A 27,849-nucleotide genomic window follows, 5' to 3' on the forward strand; every position below is an offset into this window, starting at 1 on the left:
ACACCGTTTTCTCCCTCGTGTCCTTCTCCTCCATCTTTTGTTTCCCCTCTGCCTGTCTCTCCCCTTCACTCATCCCCACCTTCTCCTCTGCAGGGGCAATGCCACCAAGAGCCTGCGGTTCAAATTAGCCCATGCTGACCCCACTGCGCTGGCCCGAGCACAGCACGCTGCAAAGACACCGTCGGCCTCGCTGCTTTGGGGAGAGCACGGAGCGGCCGAGGATGCCTGCGGAGGGACCGAGGACTCCTGTCTCTACATAAGCGGTGGCCGAGGGAGAGACATGTTGGGACAGCGCCCTTTCAGCTGGCACAATACTCCCTGCACTGAGACAAGCATCGCTAACCATGGCAATAGCTTGGAGGCTTCTCACGTGGACCGTCATCTTCACTGCAGCTGTGTGCAACTTTCCCGGTTACACGTTCCAGTCACAAGGTAGGGATCGCTGTGGGGAGGGGAGCTGGATCCACTCACCTCCGCTGGCAGAAACCCTAATGGGAACCCCGGGGGAGGTATTAGGGTAATGTTGTGCTGGGGAGTAGGTGGAGACACCCCGAACTCTGCTCTGCTTGCTGTACTGCAGCAGAGCTCCTCATGCTGAATTTGCAGGTGTTTTCCGTTGACCTCCGAGGAAAGGATGTGTTTTGCTCTCGGATGTTACGCTCCTTGGCTTTTTGCAGGATTCAGAGCAGTAGGGTCTGTGTAAGATGAGAGCCACGTACAGGCTTAGAAAGCAAAGAGGATGTGGTAGCAATAGAGGAAGCTCCCCTTCCACTCGGGTGGAGCAGCGCATCCTTGGATGAATAGAGGCTTTGTTACAAGGAGGGTTGTGTGTGTGCAGCCAGCCGGTGCGCTTGTGAGCAGTCCTCTGCGCGTGCAGGGATGGGGGTCTCTGCTGGAGCATACAAATACAGCTGAGTCTGGACAGATGTGTGCTGCTGGAGGAGCAGTTTTAGTCTGTGCGTACATGTTTCTGTAAGTGCTGCCATTAGTAAATGCTCAAACCTGCTCAGGCGTGAGCACCCTTGTACCTGTCTTGTATGTCTGTGTGTTTCTAATGGTCTTGTGTTTAAATACAGAGCCACACATGCAAGCGATTGCAAGGAAAGCAGAATGTGGGTCTCTTGTACATAGATTTGTGCCTTTGTATATGATTTTATTCGAGGTTAGGAGTGAAGGGACTGGAAAGTGAGGTGGACTGCCTTGTACCCAGCCTAGAGTACAAATACAGCACCAGTATTAAGCAATTTAACTACCCTGTGTTACCTGCCCATGCTGTATTTGTGCAATTTCTTAAGAGGCAACATGAACGCTCCCATCAGGCACCAGAGGTAAGAAGAAAGGGCTCCCAGGTTAGACATTTATCTGTGCAAGGTGTCAAAACCTCAGCAGCGTACTTACGCAGCCATAATCCTGAAATACCACGTGTGCCCAGATTAACTGCAGTAGGACCAAAGTCGGCGATGTACCCGGGCTGTTGAGTAGTGCGATGCCATCGGGCTGTAGTTACGATGGCTGTGGGTTGTCTTGCGAAGCAGAACTGGAAAGAGGAGCAAAGGCAACTGAAAGCCACGTGCCGTCCTGGGTCTGAACACCGTCTTGTTGCTAAACGTGGGGCACTGCCATACTGCAGCTTGCTCTGGGTGGAAGGAGAGGCAGTCAGACACAGAGCTGCGTGCTATGCAGGCACTGTGCAACGTGCAAGGTTACACAGGCAGATTTTCTTGAATCTGAAACAAACACGGTTTCTGGTCCTTTTCGCCAAAGCCTCTGGCAATGCCTGGGGTGACTGTTCTGGGCCTCCCGCGTTCGTCAGTTCACACCTCTCTCCATCTGCAGCACCGCGTTCGCAGCGCAGCGACGCTCTGACAAGGACTAAGCTGCCAGATCGCCTCCATCCTGACTCACAGCAGCTCAGATCCTCCCTCGCTCACGGGTCCCCACACCGTTTGCTAATACACCTTGGTCTAAACCCGAGGGCTCACCAAAATTACAGTTAATGCATTTGTGCTCTCCTAGATCCTGGCTTCCCCTGAGCAGGTCTGGGGAATGAGTCTCAGCCCGTGATGCTGCTGGGAGCATGGTGCTGTGGGAGCACCAAGCCAGGGATTGCAGCCTGTCCCCTCCCCAGTCCCTGTCCAGTCCTGAGGGTCAGGCTGCCCCATGGGCCCCTCTTGCTGTCAGAGCGCTTTTTTAGGCTCCCTGCATCCGGAACGGTTGGCATCAGGCTATTGATGTTACTCAACACCTCTCTTCACCACGCTGCTGAGATAGTAAGTACATAATCCTCACAACACGCTTTCAAGGTGTTATCTCCTCTTAGCAGTTGGAGGCACGGAGAATAAAGGCCAGTGTTTTCAACAAGCCACTGATTTTGACCAAGTGACTTGCTCCAGTTAGCAGTGGAGCAGGATTCACGTGCCCCGTGTGCACAACTCCAGATCAGTGTATTTATTTTATGCAGGAAAAAGATTAAGGTTTCATAGTCGTAAGCTGTAATTATCTTTGTGGGAAAGAGCAGCCCAGCGTTGAAGGTCTCTTCAAGCCAGCAGAAATGTGACGAGATTCAGATGTAACGTGTACGCTCAGGCTGCAGTTTTTACCAGTGCAGGGAACAGCAGCTGAAACAATTGACCAAGGATTCAGCACATGCCCACCATTGCTGAATGATTTTTAATCAAAAAGAAATTTTCTGTTGGTGCTTTAGTTTAACCATAATGATAGATTAGATGTTCTGTTTTATAGAACATTAGGTGAGGCTAACCTCACTGCTCCCAGCTCACATGTAAACCGGTGGACCCTTGGAGGATGTAGTGAGACTGACGCAATGCCAGGGCAGCCTGAAGTCGTGGGATCCCATAGCGTTTTCCACAGCCATCCCTTAGGAATCGTGTCTGGGCTGCAGCTGGGGCTGATCTTTGCTCTGGTGACAAGACCAGAGCAAACATCTGCTTCCTTTTCATCCTTTAAGCAGCTCTGTAATGAGAGAGGCAATGGTAAGCATACAAGGAGGGAACAAAATCCTCCCTCCTCCACTTTCACCTTCCCTCTCCTTTTTGTTCAGCTTAGCCCTCTACCTCCCCTGTGCCCCTTCACTTCCTCTGCCATCCCCGCCCCTGCAGGTGCGTGCTCCCTTTCCACCAAAAATGGGGCAGCAAGGTACCTCTCCCCACACCCTATCCATCCTGCTTCCCAGCTTTCTCCCTTGCCCCCCCCCCGGCCCCTTCACTTCCTCTGCCATCCCCGCCCCTGCAGGTGCGTGCTCCCTTTCCACCAAAAATGGGGCAGCAAGGTACCTCTCCCCACACCCTATCCATCCTGCTTCCCAGCTTTCTCCCTTGCCCTGTCCTGGGAGGTCTGTGGTCCTCCAAGGGTGCCCAGTGTCCCCCACAGCCATGAGCAGGTTTTCCTGGAGAAAGGCTTTTTATAGCATCTCTTCCAAAGCAGTTTGACAGCTCTCTGGAAACACCAGGCTGCTTATCACCAGTGCAAACCCTTCTGATACAGTGGGTGCAGTAATGCACAGTTCAGGCCAAGATCTATTAATACAGCGTGAAGTGGCTGAGAGGGCAGAGGGAACATGAGGGCTTTTCTGGAAGGAAGGAAGGGCCGAACAGTGCCGCTCTTGCTGTTGGGAGCTCCCAGTATGGTTTGTAATACGGGGAGCATGACCAAGGCAGAGATGAGCAAATGAGGGAATAAGGGAAGATCTGTGATGTTGGGTGGAATACACAGGGTTAGGGAGTAAAAGAGGTCCCAATCTCTTAGAGCCTAATCTAATCTTTTACATTTTTAGAGGAGAGGAAGGAGCCAGCTGTAACGCTGGACGAGGACACTGGCTTCTTCCTTGTGTTGAAAGTCTCCGTTATTTTTTCCCATTTGTGGCATCCCCACTCCAAAACATCACTTCCTAAAACATTCATGTGATGCAGGGCACTGCTCTTAGATCTTCCTTCCTGTACCTCGGTTTCCAGAGTAGACATCCCTGAGAGGATGCATGGTGACTGGCACTACAGCAAAAGCAGGTTCTCACGCACAACCTCACCCCCAGGCTCTGGACACCTTTTTTCCTCCTGGACGTACCTTGCAGGTCAGGATCAGAGACCGCAGCCCAGGGACCCAGCCCCTTTCTAGCCACTGCGTGCACAAAACTCCTTCCGAGTCACTCCTTCCCATGTGGGCTGCAGAGAGGGAAAAAGAAAAACAAGACACTTCCGATAGCAAATTTTTCCAAGCCTGAGGTCATTGCTTAAGTGCAAATAGTCACTCTTGTTTGCCTGGCTGCATCACACGCGAGGCGGTGTGATGCAGGAGAAGCTGGAGCACAGGAAGTTAAAAAACTAATAATTATTCTGGCTTGTCGCGGCAAGGGAGGGGTGCCAGAAGTGCTTATGGTTTGGAAGGATGGGAGCTAACCCCTAAACCCAGCTGGTGGGAAGGACTGTCCCATTACCAGTGGCCAAGGAAACCACTCTGTCAGGCTCCCACACTGGAAAACACACTAGAGGAAAAGGAAACTTTCCGGTGCTGCCATGTGGTAAGAGTGTAATTTGGAGTCCAAATTTATGATGGCTGGGAAGGCTTTGAAGATGGGTGCTATGGAGCCAGGCGAAATGCAGCCACCCTGGAGCAGCCTGGCCTCTCCTGTTTTCTTAGGAAACAACTGCAAATAGGATGCAGAAAGCACAGTAAGAATATTCCAGAGTGAAAAGAGGGCAAATCCTCTCCCACTCCATGAGCAAACCTCCAGCCATGAGGGGTTCAGAAGAACACACTGTGATGGGGGGAGCTATCCTGTCCAGTGCATGACTTTTTTACATCTTCCAATGAAGTCTCTGGTACTGAGCGCTGTCAGAGACAGCTGGACCTCCAGTCAGATCCAGTCTGGCAGTCCCTGTGACATTTTGCTTGGAAAATGAGAAATTTCTGTAGAGGTTGCAGAGTGCCAATTTCTTTGACAGCCAAAAGTGTTGTGTTACCATGTGAGTGCAGGCAGACGGTTTGGACAGTGACCTTGTCAGAGCACATTTCCTAAGTGGTACGAGACAGGCTCAAAAACTCAAGTGCCCCAAGAGAAGGTGCTAAGCCAGGCTGATACGATAAAGAGCTGGTGAGCTGGGAAGGCAGGATGGTGTCATAGATAGAGACCTGGCTGGGGAATCAGGTTGTCTGACTTCTTTTCTTGCTGCCTTTTCAGCACAGCTGGGGAATTCTGGTTACCCTCTTTTTTATTTTGATTGCAAGATTGGCATTGCAAGGACATTGTCTTTGTGCCTCTTAGGAGGATGCCCAGTACCTAATGCACTAATGCAGCTGCGATCGGGGAGGCTGGTATGGTGCTGTTATGCGAGTTACCAAAGCAGAGTTAGCAGGTCCACGTGGCAGCTGTAGATGTTCTGAAGAACCCCACGGTTCCTTAGCAAGACTCTCTTCTCCTGAGACATTGTCTCCCCAAGGCTCGTTCTGGCTCATTTTGAAGAGACCTTATTGATAGCTTTTTTACTGAAAGGATCCAGGTTGAAATAACCCTCCAAACCACAGAGTGTGACTCTGCACAACCTGGAGTCCCTCTGCCCAGTGGAGATGGAGAGATGGGGGATAGTCCAGGTCCAGAGCCAGAATTTGGGTGTCCTGAATGACCCCTTGGACCAGTCTGTTTCTCTCCATCACCTGCAGAGGAAGAAGATTACGCTCCGTAGGCTCAAGGCCTATTGATACCCCAAGGCTTTATAGGCCAAGGGTACCCCAAGGGTACCCCAAGGACCCTGCAGCCTGGACAGAGCAGACCCTCTGTGTCAGGACCCTGTCCCTCCGCCTTGCCCTGGCTGCGGCTCAGTTGTGTGCAGGCGCAGCCGGCTCCGCGCTGGGTGTTTTACTCTGACTCTCTTTGCAGAATGTCATTCCTCCTGTGTTTGCTTTCCCTCCCCAGAGGAGTTCCTCTCCAGCCTCGATCACTATGAAATTGCGTTCCCCATCCAAGTGGACCAAAACGGGGACTTCCTCACCTTTGACGTGAGAAGCCAGCTGAAGCAACGTCCTCGGCGCAGTCTGGGCTCCTTGCCCTACGAGCCATCTGAGCAGCAGGTTTTCTACAAAGTCTCTGCCCACCGAACCCAGTTCCTCCTCAACCTGACACTGCACTCCAACCTGCTGGCTGAGCACTTCACTGTCGAATACTGGAAGCGAGATGGCGTGGACTGGCAACATGATTTCCACGAAGACTGCCACTACGCGGGCCACTTGCAGGATCAGTACCTGAACTCGAAGGTTGCCATCAGCAACTGCAATGGCCTGGTGAGTCTCTGTATTTTGCCCAGCCAAGGGCAATACTAACAACTAGAGCTGCCCATAAAGCAGAGCTGATTGCAGCCTCTTTGATCTTTGCTATAGAAGTACAACCTGGTTTGGGTCCCAGCAGGTGGGTCCATGGTGGTGGGAAAGGCACGGGGTTAGTGTCAAGCTAGAATATTGCACGCTGGCATCAAAAGCCAGCTAAGGGTGAAGAAGGCCACATCCCTTCATTACATCTGTAGGGGCTCCTGATCCGTGTTTCGCTTGTAGTCCAGTTTCCACCAAAGTCAGTGGGCATTTTTCCATTGATTTTAATTAGAACGGGATAATCCATGCTCTAGACCGTTATTCTGGCTCTCACAGAACTCTCCCCTCCACTTCCAACAGCAACAGCAAAAGGTATGTTTCACATGTGCTAGTGAGGAAGAAGTGCGGGAGGGCAGGAATTTCACGGCACAACTGGGAATGTCAAAAGTGCATTCAGATCTTTACAATTGCAGATACATTCCTGGGGTTCCCAGTCACTTCTGTCCAGATTTTAGGAGCTAAAAATGTGACTTCTGAGGGAAAAACTGAAATAATCAGTTTTTCAATATGAAAAAGAGAACATCAAGAGGGGACAAGATGGCATTCCTCAGAAACAGCAAGGCTGCTGCAAAGAGAGTGGGAATGATTGATTTTGCATGTCCTAACAGCTAGGACTAGACATCATGGTCTTAAATATCAGCAAGAAATCTTAATGGTAGACATTAGTGGTAAGGATGGCTGAGCTTGGACTAGATTGCTTGGAGAGTATGTGGCCCCTACATCACTGGAGATCTTTAAGAATAGGCCAGACAAATGCCTCTCAAAAATACTCCAGGTATGATCCATTAGCTCTTCCAGCACTGGGAATAGACTGAGGACTTCCATCCTTATTTTTCTGTGATTTTCTGATATTTCTGGCTCACAAAGCTCATTTCATGACCTACCAGATGGAGGGATGGAGCAAACATACCCTGTTCGCGAATCCCTTGGAGGGGTAACATGTAGAAAAAGACTCTGTAGGCCAGATTCGTATTTATGCTACAGCCCCACCTCTTAGCAGTATTCTGGCAGCGTGGAAGAGCTTCCAAATGGGAATGAATTCATGTTTGATTTATTGCTAAATTACACTGCCAGAACAGTGCTGTGGGTTATTAACAGAAATGAGAATCTGACTTATTATATCATAGAGTCTAATGTTTCTATCTCACAGCCAAAAATCAGAGCTGCATAAACTCTTGGTCCCCTAGTTAGCCCTTTGTTTAGATGCGGAAACTCTGCTGAAGGCCTAGACCATTTACTGGTGTTCACAAAAGCACTGAAGGGTGAGCTGGGTGCTGCTGGCTCAGAAGGGATCTGGCATTAGCCTACCTTCTCAATTCAGAGGGCAGCAAGTCCAGGGCAAGCAACAGCCCGGCAGCACTTGTACTGGGATAATTTAGTCCACAGGCTTTGTTTAGCTCTGGAAAGATACCAGGGGCTGTCTGGAGGAAAATGCAGCCAGGCAGAAAGAGGGACGGAGCGTCATCCAGCAACCTCTTCTTTTCCTGAACTCTGTCCTTCTGCCCTCAGGAGCTACGGACATCAGCAAGGAAGGGGGAGGAGGTCTTCTGGGTTAGTGAGGATGATAGGGTCAGGAATTTGGACAAGAGGAGTCTGGCATCTTTTTAGCTGGCAGAGTGGGGGCTGTACTTGCCACCAGAGAAGACCTGTTGCAGAGCTCTGGTTGATCAGTCACAGCTGATCCACTCGTGCCATCCCTCAGCCGCAGCATGCTTCCCTCCAGGCAGGCATCAATCCGCTTTGGAGGGGACAGGTAGGGACAGAAGAGGGTCTCCAGTTGCTGAGGTCTCAAGGTTCAGGTTCATGCTGACACGTGCTAAGGGGGGACTGCACACGGTGACCCACGTTTGCACAGACCTGACTCACTGTTGATGCAAAGGGGGTTGTGTGTTGTGTTGTTGAATGGGCACCAGCAGGGGCCAGGTGCTGATTGCGGGTTGAGCTGTGCACGAGGAGGAGGGACAGGGACGATTGCATCCACAGAAGCATCCAACACAAAGCTGTGAGAACGGGTAACAAGCCCCAAGCCATCCTGCTGTCCTCAAACTCCCGCATCCCTAAGCGATTTCTGTGTCTGCAAAGTGTACTGCTGTAAACCGCTTTGTTTTCAAACACCCATGACGTGACTCGCACCTTATGGCACCCCAGCTTTGGCCTGCCAATATCTGGGCACACTCCCATCAACTCGTCTTCCCGGCCACGTGCACCGTCACCCCGGCCTGAGGGCAGGCAGGCAATGTGGCTCACCCCACGCATCTCCCGTGGAAAGCACGCAGCGCTGCGCTTCATGCTGAGCAGGGGGAAAGTCACCCGGGCTTAAGTTGTTGTAAGCAAAGGGCAAAATGGTCCATTTTCCAAAACACGCAGAGCCGTGAGCTGCCAGCAGGGCCAAGCACGAAGCAGCTGGAGCCTGCAGGGAGCAGCCTGGGCAGCTTTGCCTCAGCCTGGCCAGGAGCTGAAATCCCTGTCTTAAGCAAAGCCGTGTTTCATCCCACTGGCTGCACGAGATCCCAAGGACCCGTGTGCTACCATCAAAAAAATCACAGCGAGCAGAAAACAAGTTCAGGAGAGAAATGCCACTCTCTTACCTCTTGTGTCAGAGCTCATCAAAGGACAGTTTGAAGGCCAGGTTTTCAACCCTGTGTGTCTGTGCTGAAACTGTGCTTTCACCTGAAAAGCCCTCCTGAAGTCAGCATGAACATTAAATGCTCGGAGCAAGGCAGATGGCCCCGCTGCTGAGGCTAACGTCGAGCTGCTCGTGTGTATGTACGAGGAGGTGGAAGAGCCGAATTGCAGTATGTGGCTGTGCTTTTCTTAAGTGTGGTCATAAGCTAATAGCATAAACCATCATTGCTCTGCAGATGACCTGGGTGAATCATAGCCAGGATATCCAGTTTAGCTCCCCCACAAACCACAGGGATCTCTCTAAGGGCTTCTTGCCGCCCCCTTTCAAGAGGCTTGTGTCACGTCCAGCGCCTGGACCTCAGAGCTTGGTCTATGGGGTCAGTGATGGGGCAGTTTTCAGTCTCCTGTGGTGGCCGAGCTTCATTGCTGAAGGATGCCAGGCAAGCGGTGGAGCCTCCTGCCTCTCACGCTCTGCAGAGGCTCCAGGTTTAAGTAAGAACAGCCCTTTTCTAGTGGTACATGGGTTTTGGGCAGGACGTGCTCTCCCCTCCTGCTGCTCTGCCCCAAGCCGGTGGTGACCTCCTTCTCCCCGTCCCACAAAGCCGGCAGCCAGCTGGCTTTGCAGGCCAACACTCGGCTTTCCGCCGGAGCCTTCGCCAGGCTAACCTCACAGTACCTCACTTGTGTTTGAAAAGGTGGAGGTGAGCCAAGAGCAACAGAGCCTGGTGCAGGAGGAAATCCCCCAGCACTCTGGAGATGGGGACTTCACTGTGCACACACTGCCCCAATTCAGCTTTCATGGCAGGGAAGGAGAGGGGGGAGAGACCTATTATGGAGGCAGCATCCACCCCAGAGAGGCTCTCCCCCACGAACGCTCAGCAGTAATGCTGTTATGCAGGTGGTGCCTTACATGCAAGGACCTCAAGATGTTTTACAGAGACCTGCTTCCCCACTCCCCGTCGTGGCAGATCAGGGCTCCTGTCCTCCTTGCATAGAGGGGAGCTGGTAAAGTGCTGTGACATCCAAAGGACAGCACCGATGCAGAGCTGATGGCAGAATGGGGGTGTCTCTGCACCCAGAGCTATGCTTGCACACAGGGAGTGGGAGGACAGCCAGGTAACATGGGTCTTAGGCTTTTGGGATACTTCTCGTCCTGCTTGAGCAATGTCAGGCATGTTTCTGTGCCTCGGTTGCTCGCTGGTAAAGTTCAGCTGATAGCACACCCACGTTTCGTGGAGTTAGGTGAGATTCAGTGCCAGGAGTTGTTACGGTGATGGAGCTTCTACTTATATCATGTTGGGCAGCCAGAAACTTTTTAGGTTGCTCAGACCTTTTAGGTAGAGGGAAAGCTTGCTGTGAGGATAGGACCAGCTGCAGAGGAGAGACCTTGCCAGCACCTGGGGCATTTGGCTGCTCATCCTGCTGGGGTCTGCTCCTGCCCAGTCATCACTGTCTCACAAGTGGGTCCACTCGCAGAGAGCAAAGTCTGGGCTCACAGCTGAGATTCGTTCAGTCAAACAATAAAATAAGGGAGAACAACAAAAACCAAATAAGGGAGCAGAAACAAGATCATCTGACTGAAGTGGCCAGTCAGAGGTTTAAAAGGGGCAGTGATGCCTACGGGGCACAATGCAGGTTTCAGGCTGCAGAGAAAGGTTGTGGCTCCTGCTGGTTGCCTCACTGCTAATCAGACTTCAGATTTTAAAGATTCAGTGTGTTTCTCAAAAGCCTCTGAGCATCTATGCCTCTCTGCAGCTCTGTGCCTGAGTTTTGCAGCTGGTGGTAATGGTCCTGAGCTGCTTTCAAAGGTTCTTCGGTGAGGATGAAAAGTATAGGTGGTAGATCTCACTGCTGAGTTGTGCTGCTATTTGAAGGTATGGTATTTAGGATCCCACAGACAGCTCTCAGTTAGACTGAGTGGGTGGAAAAGGAAACAACTTATTCATAATTTTGCAAGGGAAGACTGTGATTTCCAGAGGACTTTAGTGAACACAGATGTCCCAAGGCATCCACGACCATCTGGCTCGGTTTTCTCTGGTCTGTAGGTTCATATAGTTCCACGTTTGTGCGTAAATGAAGGATTCCTTCACATTCTCAAAAGTATTTGTCAGTCCCCAGAAATTCAGTGGTTAATCATCAGAAAGCTTATTACGAGAAGCCACCAGTATGTCACCCAGGTCTCTCTCTACCTCTTTTATTGCCTTCCTTCTCTTTCCTTCTGCAGCATGGGGTGATCGTCGCAGATGAGGAGGAATATTTCATCGAACCGCTGAGCCCGGGAGCCAATGTCAGCACAGGGAGCGAGGGCAAGGGCAGCCCCCACGTCGTGTACAAGCGATCATCTCTCCAGTACCCACACATGGATGCAGCCTGCGGCGTGCTAGGTAACTGTACCCACCAACACATCCTCAATCCATCCCAGTGCAGGCTGGGAAAGTCCCAGTAGACCAGGCTTTGAATGTCCACGCTGCCCTATATGGCAAAGAACCAAATTTATCTCCTGCATTCAAGAAAGTTTTCTGTGTTTACTTTTACCCATGTTAAGGATTTCTGGTGGCCTGGTCTTTGGAAAGCTCTTGTACGCTCTTCTTCGCAGCAGGGCTTTTACATTTGTGAATAGAGCATGGAATAGAAGAGAAAAAAGTGCCTCTTATTGTTCTTAAGAAAAACCCTCCCAGATTTGGCCAATTTACAAGGTATTGAGAAATCGTAGCTTACGCATGCTCAGCAGAGACTTGTCTTTGGGTTTTAGTCACTGAAGATTGTGTCCACATTGAGATACATCTGCTGCTGTTAGAGACCAGGTGGAAAGATGCCTTGTAGGGTGGGATGTGGGATCTGGTTAGCCACAGTGGGCTCTGGGAGACATTTGTAGAGAATGGTAATTGCACATCTACCCCATTTCTACACTTACAGGCTTTTGACTTCCTAAAGGACTCACACAGGTCTGCCCTGGCCTCTCCCCACATGCCTGTGCCCTTCTCGTCCTTGCTAGCAGTCAGTCTGTGTCCCAGAGCCTGGCTGAAATCCCCGGCTCTTGTGAACGTGCAAAGTTTCTCCGTCGACCCAAAATGTTGCATGCACACAGGATGCTGCTCCCTCAGTTTACAGAGGCTTCCCCTGGCTCCATAAGGATGAGAGGAGATGCCATCCCTGCAGAGGGGCCGGCTCGCATTTTATGGGTTAGAGCTTGTGGATGCAGAAGCAGAGCTGTTCCCAGTTGCTCCTGGCAGGTTTGTGTGTCACTTCAGGATGTTCATCCAGTGCCCCAGTGGTGACACTTGACCAGATGAGGAGTCACTGCTGGAAAGGATGGAGCCTCTGCAGACACCGGGGCACTGCCAGCCTGCTCTGAGCAGGCTCTGAGTGTCCCCAGACCTGCCAGCATCTCTGGAGACAACCTGTGCTTCCCTGGCCCGGCTCCTCCCGTCCCAGTTCCCTAAGTCATGTTGGACAAAGCGCCAGCAGACTCCCCTTCTGCTGACTCTTTGCCACATTCCCCAGCTTCCAGACAAAAGTTAGCCTGTTCCTAATTGCTTCTTGGAAAGCAAAGACCATGCAGTGGGAGCCACAGGCCAAATACAGTTCAGAACAACCACAGCACAACTGGCCCCAGCAAAGCCACCCTGTCTCCTCGCCCCGCAGGCTGGACCTGTCCTGACTTGCCCAGCACAGCTGGGCCCCGAGCACCCCCGTGAGCTCCCTCTGATCAGCAGGAGGGGCTGGAGCTGGTAGGCTGTGGGGCCGCCTGTGATCTGCCCATCTTCCCAGTCTTGCTGGATGTTTGATGATCCAGCATCAGAGCAGAGGAGGGGGATTAAGCTGGCTCTCCTGACAGGGCAGGAGAGCGGTTGTAATCTCCCAGTCGGCTCTCCCGTCCTGTGGTGGTCTCCAGGCCGAGGGCTTGGAGCTGATGGCCCTGCTGGGGGCATCTCTAAGGTCACATCTCAGTAGCACTTGAAGCCTGGAGCAAAGTCCTACAAACCTGCTGCTGCTGCTGCTTTGGAGGCTGCAGCCATTTCTGTAGAGGAAAAGCCAAGTCCTAAATTCAGGTCCTGGCAGGAAAATGAAAGAGGAAATGATCTGCAATGGCTTTATTTTCAGATTATGTCTGTGTAGTTTCTAAATCCACACCGCTCTTCCCCGCGACAGAGGCGAGGGCAGGGCCTTGCAGTGCAGAGGCAGTGAAGTGCATGGGGCTGCCACAGCAGGATGGGCGCACACCTCTGCGTGCAGTGCCTGGGCAGGAGGAGGGCAGGAGGGCAGGCAGGATGCCAGCGGGGCCGGCAGGAACACGGGGACAGCCCTGGGCTGCAGTAGGAAGAGCTCAGCAGATCCAGCCGGTGGGAGCATTTGCTGCGTCCCCGCGTGGTGCATTAAGAGCCTTGCAATGGCCTTTCCTTCCCTGAAACCAAGCTCGTACTGTGCACCCCTCACCTCTGTGTGCTGCTGAATCGCTGCTGGAGGGCAACAGAAAAAACTCTTTCCCTCCTCAGATGAGAAGCCCTGGAAAGGGAGACACTGGTGGCTGCGGACGCTGAAGCCCTCCCCTATGAAGCCGTCAGGCAACCACAGCCAGCGAGGCCAGCTGCCCCTGAAGAGATCCGTCAGCACAGAGCGCTACGTGGAGACCCTGGTGGTGGCTGACAAAATGATGGTGGGGTACCACGGGCGGCGGGACATAGAGCAGTACATCCTGGCCATCATGAATATTGTAAGTGTTATAACCACATCATGAACCTTGGGGGACCCCAGGGACTCTCACACCCAGCAGCAGAGAGCAAGCAAGAATAAATCCTGTTCGTCACCCCGAATGCCTGGGTTTGGCAGAGGGTGCCATGTGCTTTTCCTGCAAGAAGACAAGCGGGATGGGAACACAGTGGGGAAATCAGGTCTGTTCCAGGATGGCAGTGGCTTCTCCCCATCCCCAGAGCAAGACGTTTGGGTCACAAATCCTGACACGCTGCTGCTGCTCATGAGCGGTGATACTCTGGAGCCTGCAGGGACTCTCTGTTGTATAGGGGAGGCACTGTAGGAGAGGTAAACTCTGGCCCATCTGACCATGCTACAGGCCAGATCTGGACTGGGAGAACAAAGCCCTTTCTTTGAACAGCATCTCTCATCTCAAATTAGCATTGCAAATAGGGCCAGCCAAGCTGAGAAACACATGGGAAAGCATAAGGACAGTGAGCTCTCACGCTTGGGGGCTGATCAGCGTGAGGGATAGGGAGAAATACCCTTGTTCTTCCATACTGTGCTGCCCATGTCTCTGGGTTACTGCAGAGGAGCTTCCTCTGCAGCATCAGATTTGGGTCATTGCTGGCAGCAGGATACCAGGCTAGATGCATTAACAGCCTGAATTGGCCATGCTGAATCCTCCTGTGAGGTGAGATACGCTTGGAAGTTATCCATCAAACCGCTGAAAGTCCCTCTGTGATGGTTCTTTGTCCTGTCCTCTGCAGGATCTCTTTTCATGGCTTGCTCTGTTTGCATTTCTAAAGCAGATGCCAGATTTTAAAACAATACCATTTCTAACCGTTTCATCTGCTGTAAAACACCCATCGTGTGGCGGCAGATTTCTGAGAGATGCCATGTGTCGTCCCCTGCCGATGGGCAGTCAGGAAAGCTTCGTCCCCGTGGCTGCGTAATGCCAGGACTGTGGGGCTTCCCCACCTGAGCTCCAGGCAAGGAGCAGGTGCTGTGGGATGTCGGCTTCACTGCTCGAATCTCCCCAGAAGGAGACACCGAGGTCTGAACATGGTTTAGGAGGCTCTGCAATCCAAGTGGTAACGTGGAGTCCGATACCCATTTCTGATTTCTGAAAAGATTGTGTTCAGACCCTGCAGCCCACACTGATGAAGCAGCCCTGTTTCCCTCCGCTGGGTGCCCAGCACATGCCAGCTCACCCGCCGATTGCACCATCACCCAGCCAGCGAGCTCATTTTTAAGACTCGTCTTTTCTTGTTTCTTGGAGGTCAGGTTGCCAAACTTTTCCAGGACTCGAGTCTGGGCAATATTGTCAATATCCTGGTGACCCGGCTGATTCTCCTCACCGAGGATCAGGTAAGGTGGGCTTTGCTGAGCCACTTCTGTCATGCGTCTGCACTTCCTTTGCGGGTCTGTGAGTTCCCCCTGGATGTCACCCCTGGGACGTCCCCCCAGCGCAGTCTGCTGGGTGCACCACATCCTCTCAATGGCAGCTGGGGTCTGGGTTCAGGCTATGGGCTGAGGAGACCTCTGGGACTCTGAGGACTGTTTCTATAAGGTGGCTTTAGGGAGGTTTAAGTAGCTTTAGTCCTTCTAAAGTCTTGCTTTCCCGTGGCCTCCATGAAAAGGTGGAGGCATTTGGACTGGTGTCAGTGCTCTGCTGGCATGGGAATAGGCAGTGCCTTCATATCAGAGCTTTCCTGGGAACACACTGTCATATTGCTTCCATTCCAGCCTACACTGGAGATTAACCACCATGCCGGGAAATCCCTGGACAGCTTCTGCAAGTGGCAGAAATCCATTGTGAACAGGAATGGCAATGGGAACGCTATCCCCGAGAACGGCATAGCCAACCACGACACTGCAGTGCTGATCACCAGGTAAGGCTGAGACCAGCCCTGGCAGCGCTGTCCTCGCAGGGGGGGGATGTCCTCTGTGCAGCTGTCCTCTATCTCTGTCCAAGTGGTTCATCCAAGGCTTCCTTCCCATGCGCTCCCCCGCAAGCTGCCTGGCAGCGGCTGTCCCTCAGGCTGGCCACTTGCCAGTTCCCTTGCAGCGATGCAGATTATTGCAGTTCAGATAGTTATCGTCCTCCAGTGTCTTCCCTCAGTCTTTGTTGTGCTCTCAAGGAGCTTAGTTTGCAGCCATGGGTATTTGTGCACCGAAAGTCAATGGCGCAGTGCGTACAGCGGTGTTGGGCATGTATGAGAACCCACCCCGGAGTTGTGGAGCATCGGGCATCCTACTGAAACAGAGAGCTCCATCTGCCCCTGCTGTGAAAGATGGAGAAGAGGATACAAGTGGGATCTGAGCATCATGACAGTGGCAGAGTGCCTCCAGCCAGTACGGGATTTGGCTCACCTCATTTTAGGTGCCTACATGTAGGGCTGAACCCTCTCCTTGGTAGCTGATGGACACCCTTGAAGTAGTGACTTCATCCCAGCTCCCTTAGGACAAGAGCAGCCCTGCCCTGCCTGTGTCTCTGCAGTCCTGTATCAACAGTCTAGGTCAGCAGCTTAACCTGGATGCTGAATTAGACCCCCAGAGCTGGGTGAAGGGGTCTGAACCTTCACATGCAGGACAAATAACCCCCGTCAGAATAGGTGGGTGCTTGAGCCTGGAGCAGCAGAGGGTACGGGAGGGACGGCTGGAAGGATGGATGGATGGATGGTCAGAAGGAAAGAAGATGCAGAGAGGATGATGGGGACAGTGGAAGGAACAGAGGGGCAGCTGGGAGGACAGAGGATGCCAAAGGGAGAGCTGGAAGGACAGAGGGGACGAAGGGCGCTGAGAGGCAGCTTTCGGCGGTGCTGCTGGCTGCACCCAGGACACTGGCTCTCCAGTGCCGCATAAACCCTGCTTGGGCAGAGGGGCAGCTGCCTGGGGAGAAGCCAAAGGCAAACCCAAGATTTGTTTGTGCCTTGTTTTCCCCCTCTTGCGTAGTGGAAGAAAGTCATAAAATGAAAGCTCTGGAGAGGGGAGCCTCCAAGCGGGAGCCGGTTTTGTTGGCGCCATGTGCCGCTCTCCTGCTCCAGTTCCCACTGGTGGCGGGAGCCATGTGCGGCCTGGTGCATCCCTCCTGGGGAGCTCGTGAGAGCTGCCTAGTGCATCCCTCCTGGGGAGCTTGTGAGATGAGAGCCTGCAAGCACCAGGGGAGGAGCGAGCGAAAGGCCCTCGGCTCCAGCTTTTCACCCTCCTGGGGCTGCGGTGTCTGCTTTTCCTTCCCTCCCACCACACGTGTGGGACGCAAATGCTGGCTCCGAGTTCTTCGGCCTCCCACCAGATGTTTGAGCTAACCCAAAGCCATTCGCCGGGCCAGCCGCACCAGGCTTGGACAGCACCAGCGCATCCGGCCCCGTCTCTAATAAATTCCCCGTCTCCCGATAACATCTTGCTGAGCTGCAGGCTTTTTTCTCTTGCAGGGACGTGTCAAACCAGAGCCTCCGAAGGCTTTAATGGTATTCACTCAAAACAAAGCAACAAACGTTTTTCACTCTCTTGGTTTCCTGCCAGGGGTGAGAGGTTTGGACACTTCCAGAGAGCGCCAGGGGCCAAAGGGACAGGAGCCATCACCAGAAACACGTTACGCTTAACCCATCATGTGCTATCAGCTTGCTTCCTCCCCACTCCCGTCCCTGTGAGGCCGCCGGGGCAAGCGGTGTCGGATGGTCCTGCTCACCGTGCGGGTATCCCCCAAACCCGCACCGCGATCAGCATCCACGGTGCTCTGAGCCCAGCTCGCACTCAGGTTGCAATGCACCTCGGGGCTAAGGAGCAACACCCCAACCCGGCTCTGGGGCGTCCAGCCCGGCTGCCGCCAGTCCCCCCGCCTGCCCACCCTGCACAGATTTCAGTGTTAACCTTGACCCTTTCAGCCCCGGTTTTGCAAAGACCCAAATGTCACGGGAGTCTCACCTTCTGGAGAAGGTATTTGAACAGAGGCAGGGAGGGCATGTGGTTCATCTCTGCAATTAAATGATAATATTCACTCTCTGGCCCAAACTGGTCTCTTTTGGAGCTGCTGCCGCGTCCCATTGCGAGGGTGCTGCCTTTCAATTTGGAGGAGATTTTGATTTGCTGTCCTTGTTTAGCTTTTCCTTGTACGCGGCTAACGATGTCAAAACAGTCGATTCCTTGATGCAATGGCTGGAAGTCAAGGCCAGGAACTGAGGGAAGAGTCATCTTGAATCAACCCATATTGAATTTGTTTGGAAAATTCTCAGTAAAGAACTAAACTGAAAAAAAAAAAAATCACTTTAACATTTTAATGAAACCACAGTGGGTTTTGAAATGGAACATGTTTTCAAACTGAAATGTTTTCCTTATTTTTAAAAAAAAAAATTCAGAATTGCATATTTGATTGATACGAATTGCTGCGAGGGACCTAAGTTTGCGGACAGGAGGCTGGCCCTGTCCTCTTCCACCCTGCGCTGCTGGGGCAGATCCTTGAGCCCGGTGCCTCCCAGGAGAGAAGTGGCCAGCTCCTGGGAGTGCACTGGTGCTAGTGAGCAGAGCTGGACCCCTCACCCAAACCCAAAGAGCTTCAAGGCTGGAATAGCATTGTCCCTGCTGATTTACCACGTTTCATCAAAACCAAACCTCTGACCCTGCTCAGCACTGCCCCATAGTTAAGGGACAGGAGCTATTGTTAAAAATCCACAGTGAGTCTCGACCTGGGGAAAGTGAGTGTTGTACAATACAAATCAGAGGTGTCTTACCTGTTACAGTTGGTACTTTCCATTCCAGAAGTGTTGCATGAGCCATGGGCTGTTTTGAAGTGTTTTGGATGTGAACGCATCAGTAAAATGGAGATGCGCTATTTTGGAGCCACCGAAATTGTAACTGTTCTTAACGCTGCCTTCTCTTCTTTGCAGATACGACATTTGCATCTACAAGAATAAACCATGTGGCACCCTGGGTAGGTAGGATTTTGCTGCCCCTTCGGCAGCACTTCTCACCAGCACACGCATCTTTGGGAGCGTGGCAAGAGCGGGCTGTGCTATCCCCCTTTCCTAGTGAGCAGGCTGAGGGGAAGTGCTCACCCAGCGCTACCGCAAGCACCGGCAGCGGAGCCAGGAACAGGCCAGTGGTTTCCAGCCCGCTCAACTGTGTAGCCTCCTTACTTCTGTAAACACTACAAGCAGCAACTCGGAGGACGGATGGGCTCTGGAACGCTTCTCCGTTATATCCCTGGGTCAGGTCCAGCCTGATGATTAAGAACCGCTCACATCTAGGGCTGGTCCATAGCCTAGTGGTGTATTCCTGGCTTAGGAGAGAGAAATAAGACTTTTTTGTGATGACTATAAAGGGAGTTCTTTATTTAAACTGTTAGACGCAGACAGACCCTGCAGCTCTCTCTGGCTGTAGCTCCTAATTTGTCTTGCCCTGGTCTAGACTAAGCAGTCAGGGAGGGATTACTGCTCTGAATCACTGCAGTTAAAAAGGAAAAGTTGGTGGATCTCTGACCTGATGCAGCTGCAGATGAGGTGCCTGGGAGGGAGGTTGAGGCTGGAGGTGCCGTGATGGCTTGATTCGTTCCTTTAACAGAGACTCTTCCTTCCCCGGCTTGGTGCAGCGGGCACAGCCTGCGGTGGTGGGACAGTGTATGGGCAGAGGGTTGGGGAATCTGCTGATCAGGGGGGATTTCTGCATGATTCAGCCCTCCAGATGGAGTCAGGCTGGATTCCTGATCATGGTGGGTGTCAGAACCAAGCATGGATGTCAGGTTGGATCCTGGCTTACTCAGTTGTCCAGGCTGCCCTGGCTGACTTCGGATGCCCAAGTGCTGATGCAGTTGATCGCACGTTCCCCTACCAGCAGTGCTAGTGTTGTGACAGGGACTGCTCCCCCTCTGCACAGTCTGGGGTTTGGATATGAAATTCAGAGGATTTTGACCCATTCTTAGCATTTCCGAGCCTGTCATTGTTAATTTAGTTGACAGTGCTGAGTGACCATATGCCCACTGCCCATAAGAGCCATGGGTCCATCCCAAAGCCCAGTGCAACCGGTGGGAAGAAACTTGTTATTGACAGCAGGCTATGCTCAGTGTTAGTGAGTGTGAAGCACATCAGTTTTAGTCCCCAGATACCACCCACGTCCTCTACAGATGCTTTGTGCTGTGACCCTATGTGACGGCTCTGTCTGGCTTCCCTAGGCCTGGCCCCCGTCGGTGGGATGTGCGAACGAGAACGAAGCTGCAGCATCAACGAGGACATTGGCCTGGCCACAGCCTTCACCATTGCCCACGAGATCGGCCACACGTGAGTACCATGCCAGAAGAGTCCCTGGGAGTGGCCATCACAGGGAAGGGCCCCTGTTGGTTTGTGGCTGCCAACAGGAGCTGAAAAATCCTTCCTACGGATGATCCAGATGTGTCAAAAATGCAGCAGCTGATCATCTCTCTATTGCCTTGGTGATGCCTTCTAGGTTTGGCATGAATCATGATGGGGTCGGCAACAGCTGTGGCTCCCGTGGGCAAGAAACGGCCAAGCTCATGGCTGCTCACATCACCATGAAGACCAACCCGTTTGTATGGTCCACGTGCAGCAGGGATTACATCACCAGCTTCCTGGAGTAAGGAATCCATCTCACCTTGCCCTTCCTTCTACCTCACAACCAGTACACACCTCCAACCTCTCACAGTCAGTTGTGAGGAGTGGGTAAAGCCAAAGAAAAGCCCCCAAAGCACACAGCCCATGCACCTTCTGTCTTGTCTCCCAGCACCTCATCCTGTCCCAAGAGGCATGTGCTTTCCTTCCTTCCTTTAGACTTTCCCATGGTTTGCTTGCCTGCTAAAGATACTAACCCCATTTACCTTGCAGCTGTGAGACCTTTATTTAGGTTCCCCACTTCCACAAACTTCACAAATGTATCAGTAGCTTCTGGAGGCATTTGGATGTTTCTGAAGTTCAGCCAGGAACTGCAGGGAAGGGTTGGTGTGCTGGGGAAGGAGGATCTGGAGACAGGACTGTCTGCATGGTCTAGGCAGCTTCTCCAGACACTAAGGAGGAGAGTTTTCAGTTGTGAACAAGCAACGTAGGAGAAAGGTTTTTGGTTTTTTTCCAAAGCACCTTTAGGATTCGGAGAAGGGATTTAGGCTCCTAAGTCCCAGAGTTCCAATATTGTCACCTTGCCTGAGTCATGCCTCTGCAGCCCGAAAGAGCTTCTCGTCCAGGGTTCAGGCAGCCCCCAGAGTTTCTATCACAAAATGAGCAGTCAGGATCAATTTTGGTGGGTTTTTTGGTAGGATATGGGCACTACCTAATGGAAGGACTGGGTAGGACTTGAGTCCTGGAAGAAACTGGAAAGAAGCAAGTGTGTGGGATCACTGTGGCGGGAAGTCCCTGGGGAGTCTGAATACCAGACCTCTACTGGAGACACTGTTGTTGTAACGCTGCGAGAGGGGAAGCGAAGGCAAGCCTCCCCGAGGGGCTGCCGCCTGCCCCGCTGTCCCACAAAGCTTGGCCAAACTGCATGGCTCATCACCAAATCCCACATCTGGCAGCTTACGTTTGGCTGCAGCAAAACCTGTCCCCCTCCCTCTTCAACCCTGGACGTGCACCGCAGCAAGGCATGTTGCACGGACAGCGCCGGGAAAGTGCCATGGCAGAGGCTGCCTTGTCCTCAGGTAACCCCGAGGTCCCAGTGGGGCTGGCAGAGGACGGCGAGTTCATGTCGGCCCTCTCCACGGTTTGTGCTGGCCGCCCCCGCCTGAGCACGGCCCCAGAAGCCTCTGCCGGGATGGGGCCGTGGTATGTGCAAGACCCCGAGACACAGGCCTGGGGGAGTGGTGACAGGGGCCTTGATTTAGGGAGAGCTCAGAAAGCAGCAAGGAAGGGGGAGGGAAAGGCGTGTTTCTTGCAAAATTTGGACGCTCCTACAAAGCTCTGGCATGCAGAAGGACGGGCTTGGAGAGCAGGGGCTCTCCGCGCTCGGCACCTCCGGTTGCTCTCAGCTGGGGCTCTGCAGCCATGGGGTGGGAGGGCAGCCCCTCTGCCTACCCGCCACCCTGGGGGTCCTGGACGCGTGCCTGCCTGCACACTGCCACGCGCTGTCTGCTGGACCTGGCACCCGTCAGGACAACCAGCGGCTGGTGATAGCCTGCAAAACCCTCAGATTAAAACTTGTAGAGTTACCTAGGAACAAGCATGTGCTTCCCAGCCCCAAGGGCACAGACAGAAAGACTTCAGAGCACTTTCTCAGCACCGGTTTTGCCCAGAGGAGGCTGGTAGAGTTATCCCCCCAGGCAGCCAAGCATGTGAGAGCTCAGCCCATGGGGAGCCGGGAGTGCCTGCTGCTCCACCGCGATGCTCTCCTACAAGCCTTTCTGAGCTCTGATTCTCATCTCTTGTTTCCAGTTCCGGGATGGGATTATGCCTGAACAACGCTCCTCCCAAGCAAGACTTTATCTACCCAACGGTGGCTCCAGGACAGGCCTATGATGCAGACGAGCAGTGCCGTTTCCAGTACGGAGTTAAATCTCGCCAGTGTAAATACGGGGTAGAGAGCCTTCCTGCTTTACTATCGGTTCCCAGGGGGCGGAGGACGGGGACTACAAGGGCAAAGGGGCCATGGGGCCGTTCCTCTGCTGCCCACATCGCTTTGCTGTCCTGCTTCAAATGAAGGGCACTGGCACATTCCCTGTGAGCTTTTTGCCTTGCTTCCCTGTGAGAGGACAGAGGAGGTCATTTCCCATCCACAAAGGTTGACCCCAGCTCAGTTTCGGTCAGATTATTCCCCCGGGAAGAGATCTCTTGCCTCTGATACCTTGGCTGCTGCTGGACCCCAAGGGTTGCAGCTGAAAGCCAAGCTGCAGTCCCCTCATCCAGACTCTTCTCTCAGTGGGGGTTCGTACACACACATATTTTTCATAATCCTTACTAGATGTCATTATGCTGCTCGTACAAACTTAGGAGGAGAAAATTCTTTCTTCCAGGTGAGGTGGGTTGATGTGCTGTAGATCTGTCTGAGGGACAGCTGCCCACCTAAGCTACTCCCACCATCATGCTGCCATCCCCTGATCTTTGAATCCAGGAAACCACTGAAAGGAAAGGTTGTTTCAGGAGAAAAGTTCTCAGCCTGGCGTTTTGCTGTTCTTAACGTACTGGACATTGCCAACTATCTGAGCATAGTGGCGAGGGGGGAAGCATCTGCACTAAAGGGCTAATTGAACTCCTTAACACATCCACTTTCCCCCAGAGAAAACGGAGGAGCCAGCAGTAAGATACACGGTCAGCTGTGCTGTCTGATGAACATACGTGTATGTGTACCCACCCCAGTCCAAGCCCTGGAAAGCTGTGAAGGAGGAAACACATCAGACCAGGGTTTAGTTTCTCTTGCAACCATGTAAATCCAAGCCCAATGCTGCCATTGAAGTGACCTGATGTGAACCAGCTTATCATTCTGAGTGCTCGTCTATTTGGTACGGTTATACACTAAACCACCTCCTGGTGGTCTCACCAGGTCATCTTGGTGAACAAAGGGCAAAGCTTGGCTCTCCCTGGTCCAGTGCTGTCAGAGGTCTTTTCCAACCTCAATGATTCTATGATTCTATCTTGGTGAACAAAGGGCAAAGCTTGGCTCTCCCTGGTCCAGTGCTGTCTTTTGACATGGCCCAGGGGCCCAGAGCCTGCTGGACATGGGGCAGAAGCAGTCTCGTGAGATGCCCAGAGCCGCAGCAGGAGAATTCTGGGTCCGAATACCATGGTCGTGGTATCTGATGTCAGGTGCTACCGACTGCGGTCTGTGCCCCTCCTCAGCTGAGCCAGAGGCAGTGGAATGGAAACTTTCCACGTTTACATGCCTGTTTCCCAGCTAATTTTTAGCTTGGACAGACGCTTCCTGTATATATACAAGTATCACAAAAGCACAAGATGTCCTTGTGATGACCCTTCTAGCCCAGCCTGTCTTGCGTGTTGTTTGGGAGAAACCCAAAGGGCGTAAGGGCTCAAGTGTGTGCAGATAAATCTGGGTAAATGTGTAAGTCCACCCATCCTGTGCCCCATATAAACAGACTCCAGGGTGATGGCGCAAACACGGCAGGATCCCTTCCTCCATGCCAGTACAGAGCGGATGATCAATAGATATGATGAGGACAGAGCGAACAGATGTCACTGGTTGAAGCTGGGAAGTCCTCTCCCTTGGTGACTCAGAGAAAAGAGACTATACAGGAGCTCCTACTTCCCAATAGTCATGCTTGGCTCTCCAAGAGCAGTATGGAGGGGTAGATGCCTTTTGAAGATGGGAGAGACTTTCTCCTTTCACTGGTTAAAGCCAGCTGCAGCTGGGCTTTGGCGAAGGAGTTGGGAACCAAAATCCCTTTGCATCTCAGAGCTGTGGTCCTCGATACAGACTCCGCAGAATTTTCCTTTGCCGGCTCACCCTGTGTCACTCTGCTATCACAACCCCGGGAACAGGAGGGAAGCAGAGAAATCCCAGGTTCGTCTTTTCATCCCTCTTGGTACCAGCACAGAGGATTCCCAGTCGTTGAGTCAGTTCATCCTGCGGGGGTATCGGTTACTGTTTAGAGCACAGCCCTTGGCGGGGCGGAGGAATGCCTTGCTGGAAGGCTGAACCAAGCCCGGAGGCGTGATGAACAGGCTGCTACCTGACTGGAGGCAGGCAGGAGGCCAGGCAGTCGCTGTGCCGGCACCGGAGCATGCAGCGCAGAGCACGCCGGGTCCTTCAGCCCGTGCTGCAGCATTGGTGTGCACCAGCAATGGCACCGGCATGTGCTGGGAGCGCGTTAGCAGCAACTGTGGCTGTTGGGGCTCTGCTCTCACATCTCGAGACAGTTTCCTTCGTTGACAATGTGAACCTGTTTAATACTTTCAAGTATAACCTAAGTCACGGCAAGCTGCTCTCTGAAAAGCAGCAAGTTTTCCATAGGCTTGTTTCAGTAAGAATAGGAGCAGGATGGTGACCTGGCAGGAAACTCAGCTCTGGATTTTAGGTGTTGCTTTGCAGTTTGCAGGTGTTGAAGTCCAGCCTGGTTGATTTTGTGGCAGAGCAGGTTCAAAGGGCCTGGACTTTCTGATTTAGCAGCTGTGACAACTTTGCAGAGTCTCTGTCATGGACCTAACTTTTGGGTGGGTTCTGGAACAGCCAAGGGAAGCTTTTTGTTTGCTGGTGCTCTGAAAGGTCAGGATGGGCTGAAGCTCAGGATCTGCGGCTCAGGAAACCTCCTGGAAAGAGATCTGGAGTCCTCAGCCCAGTATCACTCAGTGGATCCAGCTGCACCTAGCAGAGACAGAGAGCAGAAGTACCCACTTCTGGAGCTGCTTAAGGGCTAGCTCAGTATCTGGCATTATTTTGATTATTCTGAAAACGGCTCTAAATCTTCCAGAGGAGTCTTGCCTTTACAACTGTTAGGCTGGCTGGAGATTGCCAGTACACAAGCTAGTCACACTGTGAGCTGCGGTGCATTCCTGTAGCAGGAAATGACAGATGTGCCGTGTTGATGCTCCTGGGGAATCCCAGCTTCCCACAGAGGCAGGTCCAGATCCGCGTGGCAGATCTGGACCCACGTGGCGAAGGGATGCTCATGGCAGGTGCTAGGAATGGGCCCTTATGCTCGGCCTCCACTGCACAGACCCAAAAAAGAGAACATCCCTCAGCCCTGGGGAGAGGGGTCAGATGGAACACAGCGGGATTAGCTCGGGACTCACCGAGATGTCCGAGGAGATGTGTCCTCTGTGGCACAAAGACCAGGTTTGGCTGCGCGGGGCTGGCTGGGGAGCCGGCTCTGGCACCTGAGTGCAGTGGAACCTCCAAATCCAGAGAACTCCAGCCGCAGGAGAAGTGCTTAGGCTTAGTCCAGAGAAGGGGGTGAGCTGTCAGTGGCCTTGGGGTGACTGCAGCTGGCAACACCTTGCAAGATTTTGTCTCATTTTCCCCCCACCACGCTGAAAACACTCCTGTCCCTGTGTCCTAGCCCAGCTGGTGCTTCTCAAGCGCACCAGCGTGCTGCTGCCCCAGCCTTGCAGCCCCTAGCACAAGCGAATCCTAATCTCGGCTTTGTTTCTTTGTCTCTTTCTTCCTCCCTCCCCCTCTCTCCCCCAAAATCTCTCTTTCCAGGAAGTCTGCAGTGAGTTATGGTGTCTGAGTAAAAGCAACCGCTGCATAACCAACAGCATCCCTGCTGCTGAGGGGACCATATGCCAAACCAACACCATTGAAAAGGGGGTAAGGAAGCCTGGGGCACCGTAGCGAGTTGACAGTGAGTGGTTGAATCCCTCTTCCAGCAATAACCAGGATTATTGTTTGCATTGGTGAGCACGGAGTTGATTTAAGAGCACCCACCAGCCTGTCCTCCCCTGCCTCCCAGAACCTGGAGCCACTCCCACCCTCACCGCCAGCGTGGAGGGAGGCTGGGATGTGCCAAGGAGCCATGGGGCCCATAATCACCCCAAAGTACAGATCATCATGCATATTGCTGGAAATGCAGAATATGAAGTCCCTGCTCCAGCGAGCTTCTTGGTCTCACCTAGGAGGCATAGTAAGGTGACGTCAAGCTATGGCGTATGCTTTAGATGAACATCTTGTTCTCAGGTCTGCTGAGGTCTCCTGGCTGTCCTGAGAAAAGTGATTTTTTTGCCCCAGTTTCCCCAGGAGGGGCAATAGGTTTGTAACATGCTTTCAGAGGAACTTGTGAAAAACTGCCTCGCAGTTCTAGATATGATGAAACCTTCATTTTTCAGACTCAGCTGAGAGAGGAGGGCAGGACTTTTCATGACCACATATTATGAAAGTGAATTTTGACTTGATTGTCAAAATGATATCGCTTCGTTCCTTGCACCTCCTACACCCATTTGCGTCAATATAAAGTGAGCGTGTAGCACTGTTAAAACAAAGTGCCTTTGCAAACTGAATGATAATTGGGATAACGGAGAATCAGGGCTGGGACATTCTCCATTAAATGGACATGTGTTTTTCCACTAGAGGAAAAATAATTCCCAAGAAATTCAAGAATAATTTCAAATCCTTAAGAAGCTGGAGAAGCTGATGTGCAGGAAAAAGGATGGCTTTAACAAATGCATTATTCTTTGCAAATAGTTGTCTTAGTTCTGCTGGAAATCAGATCGAAAAGGAGTAGACAGCTCCTGGGGCTGAACACCCCTGCTATTGGAGAGTCACCATGTACAATGGCAATTTTTTTTCTACTAGTCATCTTTTTTTACCAGCTTTTCTCACTTTTAAGTATCTCTTTTTCCCCCACTTACTAGTTGTTTTTTAACCAGGGTTCTTCAAAAATCTTAAGAGAAGTGAAGTGACAAGCGGTCACAGCCCTCAGGACTCGTGGGAGCTATTCCCAGTGAAGATACTGACTCAGTTTGAACCCTCAGTTACCTTCCTGTGCTTCTGTTTATCCTTTTGTATTAATTCATGCTTCAGAAGTGATTTGATATCCTTGGGTGAAAGAAGATGCACCTTTGTATTAAGTTTCTACACCTTCACCATCTGGTGGCCCCTGCGCTCGCCGGCTGGGTGAGCCCTCAGACCTCAACCCTTGGCTGGAGCAGCTCTCTGAGGTCTACCCTGGCTTCTCCCTTTCTAGCTGGGGAGAGCAGAGGGAAGGATCAGGGCATAGAAACTATTTAAGGTATTCAAGATTAAAGGAGAGATAGGGTGAGTTTCTGTGCTCTGCCACCCAAGTGGGGAAGCAGTGAGGGGGGAAGGCTGGGTGAAGCTCTGTTGGATGGTGGCTGTGCCCACATCCCAGGCCTCTGGTTGTTTCCTCCTCCCAAATTCTCCATTTATTTTTTTTTAACTGATCCTCCGTGGTTGTTATGGCTTCACCTGTCTTACCCTAAGCACCCACAGTGGGTGACTTCAGGCCCAGACCTCGTGGCAGTTTTTGCTGCCCTAGGGGTGCCCCCAGCAGCCTGGTGGCTCAGACAGCGGGTTTGCTGTCTTGCTGGCTCCTTCCCTGCCTGTTTTGGTTTTCTTGTCTCTTTTTTTTTTTTTAATTTCCATTAATCAAGCACTTGTTACGCAGGTTGTGGTCAGCGCACCCTGTGAGGATGCCTTTCATTACGCATCCTCCCTCCCCACATGCCCCCAACTCATATCTGGCCTCGCAGCCAGCACATGTCCATGCTGGCTGCAGGACAGAGCGCCAGGGTCTGCTCCCAGCAGCCAGGG

General features: G+C 52.4%; 1 protein-coding gene across 1 annotated transcript in view; it reads left to right on the plus strand.

The window, feature by feature from the left end:
* Window positions 1–344: 344 nt before the first annotated feature.
* ADAMTS10 (ADAM metallopeptidase with thrombospondin type 1 motif 10) overlaps window positions 345–27,849 on the plus strand; it is a 45,483-nt gene continuing 17,978 nt past the window's right edge. The window contains exons 1-11 of the mRNA XM_009281133.1: window positions 345–432; window positions 5,927–6,291; window positions 11,225–11,384; window positions 13,497–13,714; window positions 14,980–15,063; window positions 15,442–15,587; window positions 18,582–18,625; window positions 19,862–19,967; window positions 20,134–20,280; window positions 22,065–22,206; window positions 25,783–25,890. Of these exons, the coding sequence (XP_009279408.1) occupies window positions 345–432; window positions 5,927–6,291; window positions 11,225–11,384; window positions 13,497–13,714; window positions 14,980–15,063; window positions 15,442–15,587; window positions 18,582–18,625; window positions 19,862–19,967; window positions 20,134–20,280; window positions 22,065–22,206; window positions 25,783–25,890 (1,608 nt within the window). The remainder of the gene's footprint in view (window positions 433–5,926; window positions 6,292–11,224; window positions 11,385–13,496; window positions 13,715–14,979; window positions 15,064–15,441; window positions 15,588–18,581; window positions 18,626–19,861; window positions 19,968–20,133; window positions 20,281–22,064; window positions 22,207–25,782; window positions 25,891–27,849) is intronic.

This window comes from Aptenodytes forsteri, unplaced genomic scaffold, assembly GCF_000699145.1.
Source record: "Aptenodytes forsteri isolate BGI_AS27 unplaced genomic scaffold, ASM69914v1 Scaffold308, whole genome shotgun sequence".
NCBI classification, from domain to species: domain Eukaryota; kingdom Metazoa; phylum Chordata; class Aves; order Sphenisciformes; family Spheniscidae; genus Aptenodytes; species Aptenodytes forsteri.